Source organism: Crocuta crocuta, unplaced genomic scaffold, assembly GCF_008692635.1.
Source record: "Crocuta crocuta isolate KB4526 unplaced genomic scaffold, BGI_CrCroc_1.0 scaffold75, whole genome shotgun sequence".
Taxonomy (NCBI): Eukaryota; Metazoa; Chordata; class Mammalia; order Carnivora; family Hyaenidae; genus Crocuta; species Crocuta crocuta.
The window spans coordinates 814,103-830,178 of record NW_027530350.1 but is presented as its reverse complement, the minus strand read 5'-3'; the positions used below and the strand labels follow the sequence as shown (position 1 = coordinate 830,178).

Below are 16,076 nucleotides of genomic sequence, written 5' to 3'. Positions count from 1 at the left end.
CCTTCTAGATTATGAATTTGACCATAATACTCTCAGGCTCAAAATTCTTCTGGGATTCGTTTGGATTCTTCTCTCCCTTTTAAGCCTCATCACAGGGCATGCTCTTAACCCTTTGTTTTAGTCACCAAACTACTTGCAGTTTCCAAAATGCACCATGGCCTCTTAAAAGTATCTCTGCTTGCAATGTTTTCTTCTCCTTTATTTGCCCGGAGAAGGCTGGAGAAGGATTATTAAATCCCTTAAGCACTCAGCCTGGTTATCCTCCTTGAGTTTCCCCCAAGGGCAGAAGGCAGCAAGCCTACCTACCTCTCTGATTCTCTCTAATGTGGCTCTAACACAAGTCACTCTTTACTTGGGTGCTTCCCCAATTCAACTGTGACCTCCTTGAAGGAAGATGTAAAGCCTTCACCTTTCTATTTCTGACCCCCTACCTAGTGTTTACCACATAAATGCTCACCAGAATTTAACACTTTATCATTTTTATTTTATTTAAATAAGAAAACAAAATGAAAAATTCCAGTGCCCAGATAGTTGGTGGACACTTAAAAAATAAAAAACAGAAAATAAAAACATGTTAGAATATTAAAAAAGTACAGAAAGTAGGGCTTCCTTTCTCTACTCCAGGGCCTCTCTCAAAGGCTACTACTATCAACAGCTACCATTGTATCTTTAAATTGTTTAAAATGTGAGCCTATTTAAGAAGTTTAATAAAAATATTGGCTAATATGGAACTAAACCTTATGAATTTAAAGCTACTTTATTTTGCCTGAAAAATAAAATTAAAAAAATTTTTAAGCATTTGAAAGCGGAGAGAACACAGATGTCAATAGGACATCAGAAGAGTAAAGAATCCAGTAGAGTTTCTTCATCAGCTATGAGATTTTTTTTTTAATAATTTTTTAAACTTTATTTATTTATTCTGAGAGAGACAGGAGAGAGCATGAGCTGGAGAGGAGCAGAGTGAGATGGAGAGAGAATCCCAAGAAGGCTCTGCAGGGTCAGTATACAGCCTGATATGGGGCTTGAACTCATGAAATTGTGAGATGGTGACCTGAGCCTAAGCCCAAATTAAGGGTTGGATGCTTAACTGACTGAGCCACCCAGATGCCTCAACTATGAGACACTTTTTAAGTGTAGTCATGTATCACACTTTTAGAATGGCAGTCTGTCTGGCAATAGCATTTTTATATATCTGAAAAGGATAATGATATTCAAACATAAAGACAGAAAGTGTTAATATCAATGTCTTTATTCTCTATGAGAATATCTTACATGCTTTATGAATCTGTTCATTAATCTTAAAATAAATGAATAAGTAAGCCTAAAATCTCAAGGAACAAAAAGAATGGAGAAAGAGTGGGGTTGGGTGAGGAGTGTCATACATGCTCAAATCTAATTCATACAGATATACACTTGACCCTTGAATAACACAGGTTTGAAATGTATGGGTGTGACTTACATGCAAATATTTTTCAATAAATACAGTAAGTACAGTGCTGTAAATGTATTTTCTCTTCCTTATGATTTTAAGAACATTTTTTTCTCTAGCTTACTTTAAGAATACAGTAATACACATAGCACACAAAATATGTGTTAATCAACTGTTTATGTTACTGGTAAGTCTTCTGGTCTACAGTAGGCTGTTAGTAGTCAAGTTTTGGGGGGAGTAAAAGTTATATGTGGATTGTTGGTGCAACGAATCCCCATATTGTTCAAGGGTCAACTGCATTTCTTTTCAATAAACTTGGAAATAAATTCTTTTAAAAAGAACCTCCCTTCAGGGAAATGTCTCTTTTATTAAGAAAAAAACAAAAAATCAGGGAATTCTGGGTGGCTCAGTTGGTTGAGTGTCTCACTTCGGCTCAGGTCATGATCTCATGGTTCATGGGTTCAAGCCCCGCATCGGGCTCTGTGCTGATAGCTCAGAGCCTGGAGCCTGCATTGGATTCTATGTCTCCCTCTCTCTCTGCCCCTCCCTCGCTCACTCCCTCTCTCTCTTTCTCTCCTTCAAAGTAAACATTAAAAAAAATTACCTATAATTTGCATATAAATCTGCTTATTTTAGTCTTTATATTACAGCTTTACCCTTGATTAACTTTTTTTTAATGTTTCCCCAGCATGTTAGATTTATAAATTACTCTGAACACACTTTTAAATTTAGAAGAACTAATGCGCTAGCTGTATGTTTACTCTCAAATAAACGAAACTTCAGAATTAAAAGCCCATTTTAGGGAAAAATAAGAGAACTTTGCTTTGAATTTTATTATCTATCTCTACTATAGTAGATAATTAATATGCCTTTGGCCAGATGTTTGGACCTAATTACATGTGTATCACTCCCCCCCCAACCATGACATTTGAAATTCAAAAGATCAGATTAGTTTTTTTAAGAGCTCAGATTTTTAGGGGCGCCTGGGTGGCTCAGTCAGTTAAGCATCTGAATTTGGCTCCCGTCATGATCTCANAAAAAAAAAAAGAGCTCAGATTTTAACCCAAATCTTATCTCTGCTTACATTTCTCCCAGTATGCCTCCTTATCCAGCTGTGTTCGACTCCTCTTCGGTCTATCCTACCTTGTGTATTAGAAATGTCAAAGGGACAGTAAAAATGAATCTCAGGAAGGACCAGTGGGAAGAGGCCAATGTAGTGTGGGAATCTGGGGGGCCAATTCTGATATCAGTACTAAGAACGGGGACTATATTATAGATCAGGAAGAAGAGATGCATTACGGCATGCCCAAGCTAGGTAAAATAACCACCTAGTAAGACTCAGTCTAAAAGTAGTGGGTTTAGCAAAGGAGATAAGTCACATTCACCTCATAATATGACACTGGGCCTTTTAAGAACAGCCAGAGCCCTAGGAGATCGGTACCATCACTGCACTCTTTAGGAGAACAAAGAGGGAAGAGACAGCATCTGTTCTAGGAACTCACTAAAGATCACTAATTGGACATCACCAAACAGCCAAAGCATATTCTGATTTTAGCCGTGGAAGAAGGTGCTGTAGAAGACTGTACAAACAGTGGTCTGGTGTCATCTCTGTCCACGTGAAAACTTCCTTCTTTTACAAGTCTGCCATACGTCTCTTTCAGTTATATACATGGGTGGCCAATTATTTGTCCATCCCCATCTTGAATGTGAATGTGAACACCCTATTCCAGGCTCAGTGGAATTTTGGTTCTAACCAAGAAACACTATGATTGGATTATAGAACAAGAAAATTAAGAGGCTATAGCAAGAATTTTTCATTCAGGGCAAAAGGATATTAACAATAAGTAAGACATTTTGTCTTTGTTAGGAACAGAAACCCACTGTGGAGCTTCTTTACTGGCGTAGTATATACATCAGAGGTGGGCAGGAGCTGGGGCGGCTTGAAGAGCTGGTTTAGCAAAAGGTCCAGAGAAGTATGAGCTTTAGCAAAACATCTAGTGAATTAGTACGAGGTTTAGGTCTAGAAAAGTCAAAGCAAATCATAAGACTGCATGGGGACAACTTTAAGTCTTCAGAGATCTGTGGGATTACTATTAACAGTGGGTTACTCTAGGGAGAAAAAAGAAAACGTTAGCATCACTCCTTTCTTATTTGTTCTTGTTTTTGCAAGAAGATTAAGATTATATTAAAATACAAAGGATGTTAGAATAGGAAGGAATCTTATTAATAAGGTTAACCTTATTAACTTTATGAAAGGGACCTTAAAGTCTAGCCTCACCAGGACAGTCTTATTTTACATTTCTTTTTACAGAGTTATTATTAACAGCACCCCCTTCCATTGTTAAACATGTACTAATTAGATAAGTTATATGATTATGCTGTCTATAACAAAATGCCCTCATTTTACCAAGAGGCTAAAACTCTGTTTCTCTATCACTGACCAAGCACACAGGTTGAATATGTAACTGCTGAACTCGCAGGCCATTTCTTCGTCACTTTACCATGCTACTCTATCAAAGTACAGGATGGACTATTCAGTAGAAACAGAGGTGTGGAGGCTGTGGATTTCACTTAGAGGGCCACAAAATGACAATGCTACTTTAGAGCTGCCTGAGTCATTGCAATTTACCAACATGGAAACAATGCTGTGACTGTGGTCTACTGTTATCTCCACCCCAAGGAAAAATCCACTCATCCTCCACATCTATGCGTCTACCGTTAGCCACAGGCAGTGGGTGGACAGCTAGCTGTTTCCATCCCCATCTCAGGCATGAGTGTGACCATCTCATTTCTAGGCTCAATATACTGTTTCCACTCACAAGTACTAGAGTTGGAATTACCTTGCCATGAAGAATTTTTTCAGTTTAGAAGTGAGAACTGAAATGCATAAGTTAAATCATTTTATCTGTCTTCCTTAGAAGACATTTCCTATTGATTGATCTTACCAACTGATGTGTATTTTAATTTTTATTTCAAGTTGTGCAAGCATACAAGAGATGTTGTTTTTATTTTATTTTATTTTATTTTTANCCACGAACCGTGAGATCATGACCTAAGCGAAAGTCGGACGCTTAACTGACTAAGCCACCCAGGCGCCCCGAGATGTTGTTTTTAAATCATAAGCCTGGTTTCCATGAAGCCAGAACTCTATAGAAATTTGTTAGCAGTAATAAAACCCATCTTATTTCCAATAGAAAATACATAGTTTATAAAAAGGAAGTGCAACACATGAGCTCTTACAGAGGTTTGTATATTAAAGATAATTTCCTGAACTCTCTTAATATAGAACCCTCTAATAGTATGCTATTAAATTAGCAAACTAGCTTCAAAATGCCTACAAAATGCCTACGCTGCTAACCAATCAGTAAAACAGTAGTTTAGAGAAAACTGTTTGTATTGGCCACTAACACTATATCACTCTTTTCAAAAAAAAATTTACTCATTCATTAATAGTATAAACCAATTCACTGATAATTTCAAACAAAACTGCATCTTGTGGTTTTACCATAGAAGGGAAATATTTGTTTCTCTTTAAAAATCCTTGAAGAAACTGTTAAAGCTTTAACCATTTATCTTCATTGGCATATATTCTGACAAGTTTTTGTAATAACTTCAAAGAATAAATAAACAAGGATGATATAAAAACTTAGGATATATACGTATATATGTGTGGTATCTAGCTAGGCTAATCACCAGTATATATTTAACAATTTTTTTCTAAGGAGGGTAGAGAGTGCCTCCTATATGAGATCAAATTTAAATAATAATTTAAAAGTAATTATTGTCCCTTGAGAATTATGGTTATTGACTATTTTTTTTATAGACAAAGGTGGCATTAAATGCATTATCAGTTAAGTGATACACATCTAAAACTGTTTTCTAGTGAATTTTCACTGACTTAATTATAGTAAACTACATCAACTGTCTGGCAAACAACGTATCTGCAAGATTCTCTACTAAGGTTGAGAATGTAGCCCATAATCACAAAATAAAAGGCAACTGGCCTACAAAAGAAACCCACTTGTTTTTACTACCTCTTTCATCCATTGAGCTGAAATAAAGTAAGCAATATTCTCATAATCATAAGTTAATATGATTATAAATTTAGAAAACCATCATAACAGAAAAATATATGGGGACACAAGTAAGAGCATCTTAACTAAATACATATCATCCCTTTAAGTAGTTTCCATGTTTGTGCAATGATTTTGCACTAGATTAGGAAATAATGAGAGTCGTGGTAATTCAACAAAAGGACAGAGACTTTTAAAGAAACAAATATTTCCCTTTATTTGATTACATTACATCTACTCATAGGACATTCACATTGAAATTCTCAATTTACAGTCCTATAAATAATGCTATTTAACTGAAATCCAGCCAGCAAATAGCAACACGTATTTTAAAAGCTCACTCATGGAATTTCCACACCAGGTCAGTTTAGCAGCATGTAACAGGAGATTCAGAATGATCACCATTTAAGAATCAGAACAGTAACCCTCAAGAGTATTACATCAGTAATTAGTTTGCCTTACTCCTTCGCCAGATGCACATTGGTCGGTTTTGCTCCAATAGGTATCCCGTATTTGTGCAAAGTGTTAATCAAAATCTCCCTCATGTCATTGTTGTAGGAATCAAAGTCAAACACATTTCTAACCACACTGGAGAGACCTTCAGTGGGAAATTTCTGTATTAAAAAAAAAAATTCCCTTATTACACATGTGATAAAATATGCAGTATTATAAAAATTTGTAGAACTGATAGGGAACAATAATGATCAAATAAACTTTAGCAGGTATTTACTAGCCTGGTCAGATAATAAGATAGGAGGTAATAGATACATTTTATTTTTAATGTTTGCTCTTATCTTAATATTTTTCTTTTCAAATAAATATTAGAATTTGAGGGGGAACAGTTCCTTCTCTCAAATGTTAAGTCAGTGCTCAGATCATGCTCAGTGACTTCCACTGCTTTCCGAAATCTCTGGCCTTTAAAATTAGTAGATTGACTGAATTAAAAAGAAAAAAATGATATTTACATAGACATAGCAGAGTGTTGAATATCTATACAAAAGTATTTAGAGGAGTCACAAGTCTATGAATAAATGAAAGAAAAGATAAAGGAGCAAGAAAAGAAGTGAAGAAGAACATAAAAAGTACAGTGAATAGAGAAACAGAATAGCAGACGGAAATAAAAATATTACTAACACTACATTTACACTGGTGGCTCACTCTGTGTCCTTTATTGGCTGTGTCTTGATTTTCTTTAGGCCCTGGGGCCTGAGCTAGACTTTTCTTGGCTTAATATGCAGAATAAAGCTTTCTATTTTCCTTTCTAGATTTTCCCTTGAGGGTTGGGGATGGGTCAGAGGTCAAGAGTCATTAGGTTATGACTTTTAGCTTAGAGACCATTATTTGTTATAAAAGTAGAACTGACCTTAGTTTTTTGTTTTCTTTATGAAGGTGGACCATGCATTGTACACAGCTACAAAGAATTACATTCTCTTGCTCATTTATTCTATCTTATAAAACTTCTTTGCAGAATTTACGGGTATATAATAAGAACTGTTAGTTCTTACTGTGTTTTCCATCTTCACATCTTTTGTTTTCAAAATGAAAATACTGTTCACTCAGACACCACATGCTCGTTGTATAAAGTCAAACAGTGGTAGTTTCCCAGTTGTCTCATTCTGTCTTCCCTCACCACCACCCCCTGCAAAAGCCTCCGCCAAATTTCCTAGCTCCTTGGTAATGGCCATGGCACAGATCCTCACCTAAATCAATTCAAAGGCTAAACATAAAATGTTCATCAGTCTTCCAGATTTAAAATTTAGATTACAAACACTTCATATTATATCATTTGAATCAGTATTATATTTTAGGAATTGACAAGACTTGGTATAAATTAAGCAGAAAAAAAACCAGAAGATCGATGGTTTCTTTTAAATCTTTATGCACAGGCACGCACCATACCTGTAAATGCTTGACTATGTTGATGACTTCTCTGGTAGAATAAGGATAGTTAATAGTCCCCTGGTCAGCTAAACTCCTCAGCTCTCCAAAGGCAGCCACAAGCTTCTGAAGGATGGGCTCGGGCACATTTGGTCCATATTGCCTGAGCATTTCAAGCTCTGAATGGGGTTTGGGATTATCAACTGCATGGCAGCTAAAGATATCACCTGTGAGAAAAAAAAAGATTCAGTTTCAGCATGCAAGTAATCCGTTATAATGCATGGAGATACAGAATGTCGTTTACAAGAGCTCTTGGTTAGTTCATCAAAGCACTTCTATTTTTAAATGTACAAAACTACAGACAAAGCTCGTCCAATGATAGGATGGTACAGAGAAGAAATGACTAGAACAAAAGAAAAGGAAGCTGAGAGATGTGTGGTTTATTCTTCATAGATTTACTTGTTAAAAATTATATAATATTTAAATACAATCTCACTGGGAGATGTTCAAATATAAAAGCCAAAAATAGAGAAGCCTCCCTGTGTCTCTGCCAATCCCACTCCTTTCCCCCACAGGCACCCAGTATTAACAGTTGCGTATCTGTTCTTCCATAAGTGCATTAGTCTTTTTAAAACTACATGGGATACCTGGGTGGTGCATTTGGTTAAGCATCAGACTCTTGATCTCACCTCAGGTCATGATCTCACAGTTCAGGAGTTTGAGTCCTGCATCCTGCTCTGTACTAATGGCGTGGAGCTTGCTTGGGATTTTGTCTCTCCTGCTCTCTGCCCCTCCCCTTCTTGTGCGTGTGCATGCATGTGTATCCTCTCTCGCTCTCTCTCAAAATAAATTAATAAATTTTTAAAAATACATACATACAAACACGATTTTGGTGATTTATTCCTTTTGTATTAATTAAAAAATACTCTTCATACAGTTTTGGGACTGCATTTTTAACTTTAACACATGTTGAACATTTTGAGAAATTACATACATCTATCTCTTATGCCTACTAAGATGGAGGAGTTAGTATCGCTGCTCTATACACAATTTATATCTTGTGCAGATTGCTAGAAGACACATTGTAAGTTAGTTCTAGAAAAGTAAGCCTTCAGAGACAATGTCTAAACTAAAATCAAGAAAAAGGAATGTAGAAACACAAAATATTTCAACCATAATTTAGGCAACTGAGATTATACTAAAGCAATATAATCTATGCTCAAGAAAGATGGATTTCTCATATTAAAAGTTCATGTAATTCTAGTGATTCATAAACCAAGAGACTAGGGCCAAAGAAAGTTAAAATAAATAGATTTGCATTATTTAATATAATCATTTTACTTTCTAAAGTTTTTTTTAATTTATTTTGAGAGAGAGAGGGAGCATGTGCACACATGCACATGAGTCAGGGAGGTGCAGAGAGAGAGAAGGAAAGAGAGAATCCTAAGCAGGCTCTACACTGTCAGCGCAGAGCCTGATGCAGGGCTCAATCTCATGAATCGTGACATCATGACTTAGGCTGAAATTAAGAGTCAGACACTTACCTGACTGAGCCATCCAGGTGCCCCAATGTGTTCATTTCTAAAATGAACACCTCTAGTTCTCAAAAATCATTCAAATCATAATTTATTATTATATATTTACAAAAAGTAACTGAATAAAATGCAAGCTATGATAACTTCAAACTTGTAGCTCATAGACTAAACCTGTTCAAACACAAACATGAAGTATAATTTTTTGTTGAAGGTCAAATGTAACATGAATGTAAAATGATAATTAACCACTCATTCATTCATTCATCAAGTAATTATTAGGAATCTTCCATGAGCCAAGTACTACTCTAGTTATTTTATATACATTAGTGATTTAAAACACAAAAGTTCCTGTCTTCATGAAATTTATTTTCTGGCAATGAAGGGTGTAAATATTAGAAACTGTATGTTTCAGAGAAGGAAAAAAGCACAGTGTAGGATATCAGAAATAGTAATGATGGTGAAGGTGAGTCTGGTAGTCAGTTCCTTGTTGAGAAGGTGACATCTGAGCAAATGCAGCTGTTGGTGGGGGAAGAGCATTCCAGGCAGAGGGTACAGCTAATGTAAAGACCCTAGGGCAAGCATACTTTGTGTGTTCAAGGCAGACACGGGAGAGCAGAGTGGCTGGAAAAGAATGAGTGATGGGAAGAGCATCATAGAACAGAACTGACATGAAGTCATAGACATAAGACGATGTAGGAGATTCCTCTTCTGTATAAAAAAGTGCTCTTCTGTATAAATTCTACACATGTATAAGCATATTCATATATACATATTCCTCTTGCCTTTTGGTTTTTTAATTAATGCAAATGGAAGACTACTTACTGTTTCACTTAATATATTCCGAGGATTTTTTTTTTAATGGGCATAGGTAAACTTACCCTATTTTTTTTTTTTTAACTCCTGCACAGCACCCTAGTATGTGGATAGAACAGAGTTTCTTTATCCAGTCCCATTTGGATGGACATTTGGGCTGTTTCCATTGTTTTGTTACCATAAACGATGCCATATTGCCCATCTTTGTACTTCAATCATTGCACAGGTGAATTCTCTTGAATAAATTCACTGATACAGAATTGCTAGATTAAAAGTCTTACTAGGAGACTGAGCCTGCTTCATGTCGAGTATGGAAACTACTGGTATCCAGAACCACCTGCTTGCTATAGAGCAGAGGATTCTTTCTTAAAGGGCATTTCTTAAAGGGCTCTGTCTCAGGGCCTCTCTGATCCACGTTAATCAGTCTCCTCAGAGCTGGTCTCAAACCCTTTCATAGCCGTGGAGAAGTGACAAAAGCCAAACATTGAAAACCATTTCTTATTCTGTGTTTTATTCTAAGAGGCACTAAACTACAAAGCAAAGGAAAACTGTTGGAACAAACAGGTTCTGGAATCAGACAGACTTTGGTATGAAGCCCACCTCTCATACTCATTGTCTAAGGGACTCCAGAAAAAGTGAATCTCACTGAACATCTGATATTCTCCTTCTCTAAAAGGGAATAACACATACCCTCACAAGGTGTTTGTGATGACACAGCTCATGGTAGCATTCAGTGCCAGCCACTTCACACTGTTACTAAGACAATATTATGGTTGTGTTACTATTGCTTTTATTGTTATCATTATTGTTTTTACCTAAAGTGCCAAAGAAATCATTGCCTAAGAAAGGAAATCCAGGTCTGTTGGCCAGAACGATCATTCTAAAATCAGGATGAATCACGATAACATTTTCTCTTCCATGGACATTAGCAGAATCTGAAAAACATAATTTCTCCTTAGTCCTTATTGATATTTAATAATTCTTAAGAATGTCAAATTACAGCCTTTAAAATGTAAGTAATCAATTAAAAAAAAACCCCTAAAAATCTGGTTGTAACAATTTGGTTATGGGGAAAAAAATCTTTGAGAAAGTCTGTTTAATAACAGAATACTGATTATGCATATACTGAATTTTACAGGGGCTTGTATTTTTATGTAAATTCAATGTACATCTAAAAAGCAAACTTGCCCAAATATTGTCTTACAGTATTTAAACTTGGCTTGAGATGCATTATTCCTTAAAAAAAAAAAAAAAGATAAGAACCCATAACAAAGGATAATCCAAAGGAGCCCCAAAAGAGAATCCAAACATCCTTTTATTTTCATCAAATCAATAGCTGCATCACTTTGCGAGCAGCCTGCCATCATTCATCTAAGGAGGGAATCCTGGTTTAGATTGTATGCTGTGAAACTTAACACAGGATAAAGGTCTTGAACACCTAGTCAGCTCATTTGTGCAATGTTGATTTACTTACAGTTAAAGGATTTTACCTTAGTTCTTAAAATACATAATTTCAAGGTGACTGAAGTTTTCTTTGCATTTAAGAAACAGAATATGATATTTTACTGGCTGATGTGCATTTCAGCTAGAACTGCTAGTTCAGACCATAATTTCAGATGGTAAAACTTTATAGTGTTTATTTTAAGAAGAAACACTTGTCTTCTGGGTTTATTTAAATTCCAGCCTTAGGATGTCCATCTTTTATTTTTTTTTAATTTTTTTTANTAGAGTATCATGTCATCTGCGAAGAGTGAAAGTTTGACTTCCTCTTTGCCAGCCAATTCTGATGCCTTTGATTTCCTTTTGTTGTCTGATGGCTGATGCTAGGACTTCCAGCACTATGTTAAACAACAGTGGTGAGAGTGGAGGATGTCCATCTTTTAAAAATGATAGTTGTACGGCACCTGCAGTTTTATTTGAGAGGAGTCTGTACGAGCCTACATTTCTACTTTTTAATATATTTCAAGTATGCCATATATTTGTATAGTAAATACAATCAATAATCTTAATGTTTGATCCCCATTAATTTTAGCAGTGGTAAATAAAACAGTATGTGTCACAGGGAAAATTTAATTAATTAAAATAAAAATGACAATAAAAAATAAAAACTTAAAAAGGAAAGAAAATGGAAAACATAGTCTGAGAAGTGATGCTTTATGAAACCATATTCAGAAGAACTTCAGGGGCTCTTGAGTTTAAAATGTCTAAAATGAAATTTGAGTTTAAAAATTCAGAAGACTTTTTCTTCTATTCGAAAATGTATCAGATAATGTAAAGGATTACTAGGAGATAATTACTCTTTAACTACAATTTTGTTTCAGCAATTCTTTTTTGTTATACACTTACTGTCTTCAAAATGCATCTATGAAGGTCAGGGAGAAATCTAATCCTGAGAGTCTGAAGGATCTAAGAGACAGTATTCAGGCTGTCTAAGTTAAATGCTCATTTCCCCCCTAAATTCTTTGTGAAGTTGAAATCTTAGGAAATCTTTATTAGCTGAGTTTGCTAGGCTCAGAAATGGCCATCTTGCAATAATAATGTCTAAGAAGAACCTCTCTGGTGATGCCTCTTCACATTTTTAATGAGGCTTTCTTTACATCCTCACTCTGCATACTGAAGGTTTTAGTTATTAGCCTCAACTTGTTTGGTTACCCTGCTATTGGCTATATATATTTTCAATGACTAGTTACAGATGTTCAAGTCTTTTCATCACACAAGAAATTTAAATTAGAAACTAGGAAATATTTTCACATTACATTAGACAGCTTTTTTTTTTGTAGGTTAAATAGACAATAAGATTCATAGATCTACAATTTTGCTAAAACAAGAAAAAATTCAGTAAATAAATAAGTAAAAGGAAGAAGATAGTCCAAAACAGAGAATAAATTCTTCCTGAGGTAGGGGTGTGTGTATGTACACACACACACATATTCACACATACGTATGATAAATACGTACATAATAAAATGCCTGGTAATTTTTTCTAATTATAATGAGTAATAATAATATTGATTTTAACATGCTAGAGCTTTTTAAAAATCCAGATAATGATGAAGGAAAATAAATTACACACAAATAATGGAGAAATATATGTTAGTATTCTCAAAGTAGAAAAATATAAAGTTGATTAGTCCTAAATGTACTATGAAAATTTTCACTGTGCTCTCTGGCTATAAAAATGTGAGAGAGACAAAGGTCGATTCAGATGTAATTGATTTTTATAAATGACTGTCAATGCAGAAACTTTAGTTATATGGGACTTATGTTTGTTGCTTGTAGATAAGTAGCCATCTAAGTGTGATCTGATAGCAAAGATGTGAAATTTGTATATATTGAAAGCTTTTTTATACTCACTTGCAACAATGCGTCTTCCATCTGCTAGAATCATTTCTCCATTTTCTACTAGAGTTTTTAAAATACAGGTGACATTTGTTGGGGCTTTGTCTGCCTCATCTACCACCAGAACATGACCCAACTTTACTGCTTTAACCTTTGAAGACAGAACATTTATCATAAGCAAAAAAATGAAAGCAAATGTCTTTAAAATTTTTGTCACTCACTGCTTTGGATTTATAATAGTAGCTAGTTTTATTTAAGTTATGGATACACTATCACAGAAAAAAATGTGTAGCAGAGCTAGAAACAAAATTTATGGATCACTTCCAAAAGCTTCACATAGTTACTAAATTGTTAATTTTGCACTAGTCACTTTATTTCCCTTTAGCATCATAATTATTCCTATGTTGGTGAATTCCACATTTCACACCCCAAGCTAGCGGAGATTTAAAATAAGTAAAATACAGGAATTAGAGTTTCATGTGGGTTAAAAAGACTGAGACATCACGATCAAGAGAAGATATCAGAACATTGCATTTGTAATGGCTCTAAAGGAGTATAGAATTTTAATATATCAGAATGGACGGTTAAGAGGTGGGTATTCAATATAAAGGGAATCAATGGTCAAACTCAAGAAATCCTGAGGTATATTGAGGGCAGAGGGAATATGAGTAGTCTATCTTGACTGAAAGAGAGGTTAAATGTAAGAAAGAAAAAAGAAAACAGGATCTGAAAGGGTAAATCATTAAAAACTTGATCACCAGACCGAGAAATATGTACTTTATCTCATTAAGTAATAAATTCATAAAGGTTTACAAGTTCTGGCATGACACGAATGAAGGCTGGAACCACACTTTAGGATGTTTAATCTGGCAGCAATATGCAGAATAGACTAAAAGGGGATTTCCATAATTTAGTAAAAAAGTAGTTTAGGGGACCTGATTTTAGGGGAAGAGGCATGGAAAAATGGAAGTAAACGGCACTAAATTGATCTGAAGAGTTTTCTTTTTTTAAGTTTTTAAAATTTATTTTGAGAGAGAGAGTCCGCATGGGGGCACAAGCAGGAGAGGGGCAGAGAAAGAGGGAGAGAGAGAATCTCAAGCTCGATCTAATGAACCATGAGATCATGACTTGCAGTAAGATCAAGAGTCGGATGCTTAACCCATTGAGCCAACCAGGCGCCCGGATCTGAAGTATTTTGGAGGTATAATCTATAGTCTTGGCAAATGATTACATGGGAAGTAGGGAAAGGAAAAATAAGAAAGAATCCTAGGTCTTAGGTGTTTGAATAAATGGTGACATTATGAAGAGAAAGGTTAAAGCTAGGAAAAACTCTTGAAAACATTTTAAGAGGGGGCGCCTGGGTGGCTCAGTCAGTTAAACATCTGGTTCTTGATTTCAGCTCAGGTCATGATCTCGTGGTTTGTGAGATTGAGTCCTGCATTGGGCTCCATGCTGACAGTGCAGAACCGGCTTAGAATTCTCTCTCTCTCTCCCTCTCTCTGCCCCTCCCCTGCTCTCTATCCCTCTCTTTCAAAATAAGTAAACTTAAAAAAAAAAAACCATTTTAAGAGGACAGATGGGGAAATACTCAATTAATTTAATGTAAACCCGAAGATTATTTTTTAATGAACCATATAACAAATTTTCCTCATTATATAGTTTTGGCAAATAATTTTAAGAAAATACAGACTGAGAAAAAGATGACTGCCTCTACCACAAATAGTTTATTCATATTCTAAAAAAACTGATAGGGGCTTTTCTTTTTAATTTTAGTGTAAAAATGAACTGAATTAAAAAAGAGAGAGAAAACATATAGCTTCCTAACACTAATCCAACCCCAGGCTTCACATCTCTGTTCAGGGAAAGTCAGGCCTAACCTGGGAGAATTCAGGAAGGAGATTCTAAAGACTTTAATCATTACAATACCTCTGGACCAGACAGGTTCTCATGTTGGCATATTTGTGCCTTTGACACAAAGGAGTTACAGAGGGACAGGCCTGGCAGGCCAGGATTTCTTTGGGTCTTATGTGAGAAGCTGAGGTTGGGCCGTTCCAGTTACCCAAAACGCTGGGCTAATATTTTATTCATGAAAATCACTTTTAAAAATTCTAGAAGCATTATCTAATTTTAAACTCTACATTTTTGAAAATAGCAAATTTTTTTTTCTTTGATTCTGGAATGATAAGGAAATCATTGGAGGATTTCTATCATTCCCTAAGTCACCTGGAAGAGAAAAGAACAGAATAAGAAAACATTTTATTTTCTCAATCGTTTGCATTTAAATATCCACTCCCTAAATGACATATGAATGAGTGCTTTCCAGTTAAGACTGAAATCTTTTGGAATCCATGGGAGATTTACAAATCATTCAGATTTGTACAACTATCATTCAGAAAAATATAGTTGAGAATACTCATATAGTTGGATTACTCACCAAAGGTGAGTCTTCATACACAATCAGTCCATCTTTAACAGAAGGCTGAAGAGTAAGGGTTTGTACTGTGGTGTCCCTAAAGTTAAACCAAAACATTTCATAGTTAGTAAGAAAATAAACAGGCATGAATAAAAATATAGCAAAGGGACTTTTGTTCATCACCCACTTTTCTCAAAATGAATAGTAACAAATGAAATTCCATTCAGCAACAGTATTTTGTGGATGTAAATATGAATTACAAGGGTTTGGAAATTAATCCAGGTTTACAGATTATCCAGGTTCTTTACTTCTCCTTTTCTTTCTAGTAATTTCCTTTGTGACTTCATTCCTCAAAATCACCTTGTGAGGGTGAAAAGGATAAATTAAAAAAAAATGCACTAGAGAAATAATATTCATTTTATTTGAAAGGAATTTTGATCATGAGTTTGGTGATGACTGGCATCCTGACATGACCAATTAAGGCAAGACTGTGAATTACACATTCTGCCTCAATGTGCCATCAGCATGTGCAAAAGCCAGACTGTCTTCCCTCTGTCCAGCAACCATAGGCTTTTGAACATTTCTGCAAGGATTAA

General features: G+C 35.3%; 1 protein-coding gene across 1 annotated transcript in view; it reads right to left on the bottom strand.

Moving 5' to 3' along the window:
• The window catches only part of VWA8 (von Willebrand factor A domain containing 8), a 357,898-nt gene that overhangs the window by 148,534 nt on the left and 193,288 nt on the right, over positions 1-16,076 (bottom strand). Inside the window, exons 23-27 of the mRNA XM_077765686.1 lie at positions 15,502-15,577; positions 13,083-13,218; positions 10,544-10,663; positions 7,402-7,607; positions 5,965-6,116 (exon numbers count right to left, since the gene is read on the bottom strand). Of these exons, the coding sequence (XP_077621812.1) occupies positions 5,965-6,116; positions 7,402-7,607; positions 10,544-10,663; positions 13,083-13,218; positions 15,502-15,577 (690 nt within the window). The remainder of the gene's footprint in view (positions 1-5,964; positions 6,117-7,401; positions 7,608-10,543; positions 10,664-13,082; positions 13,219-15,501; positions 15,578-16,076) is intronic.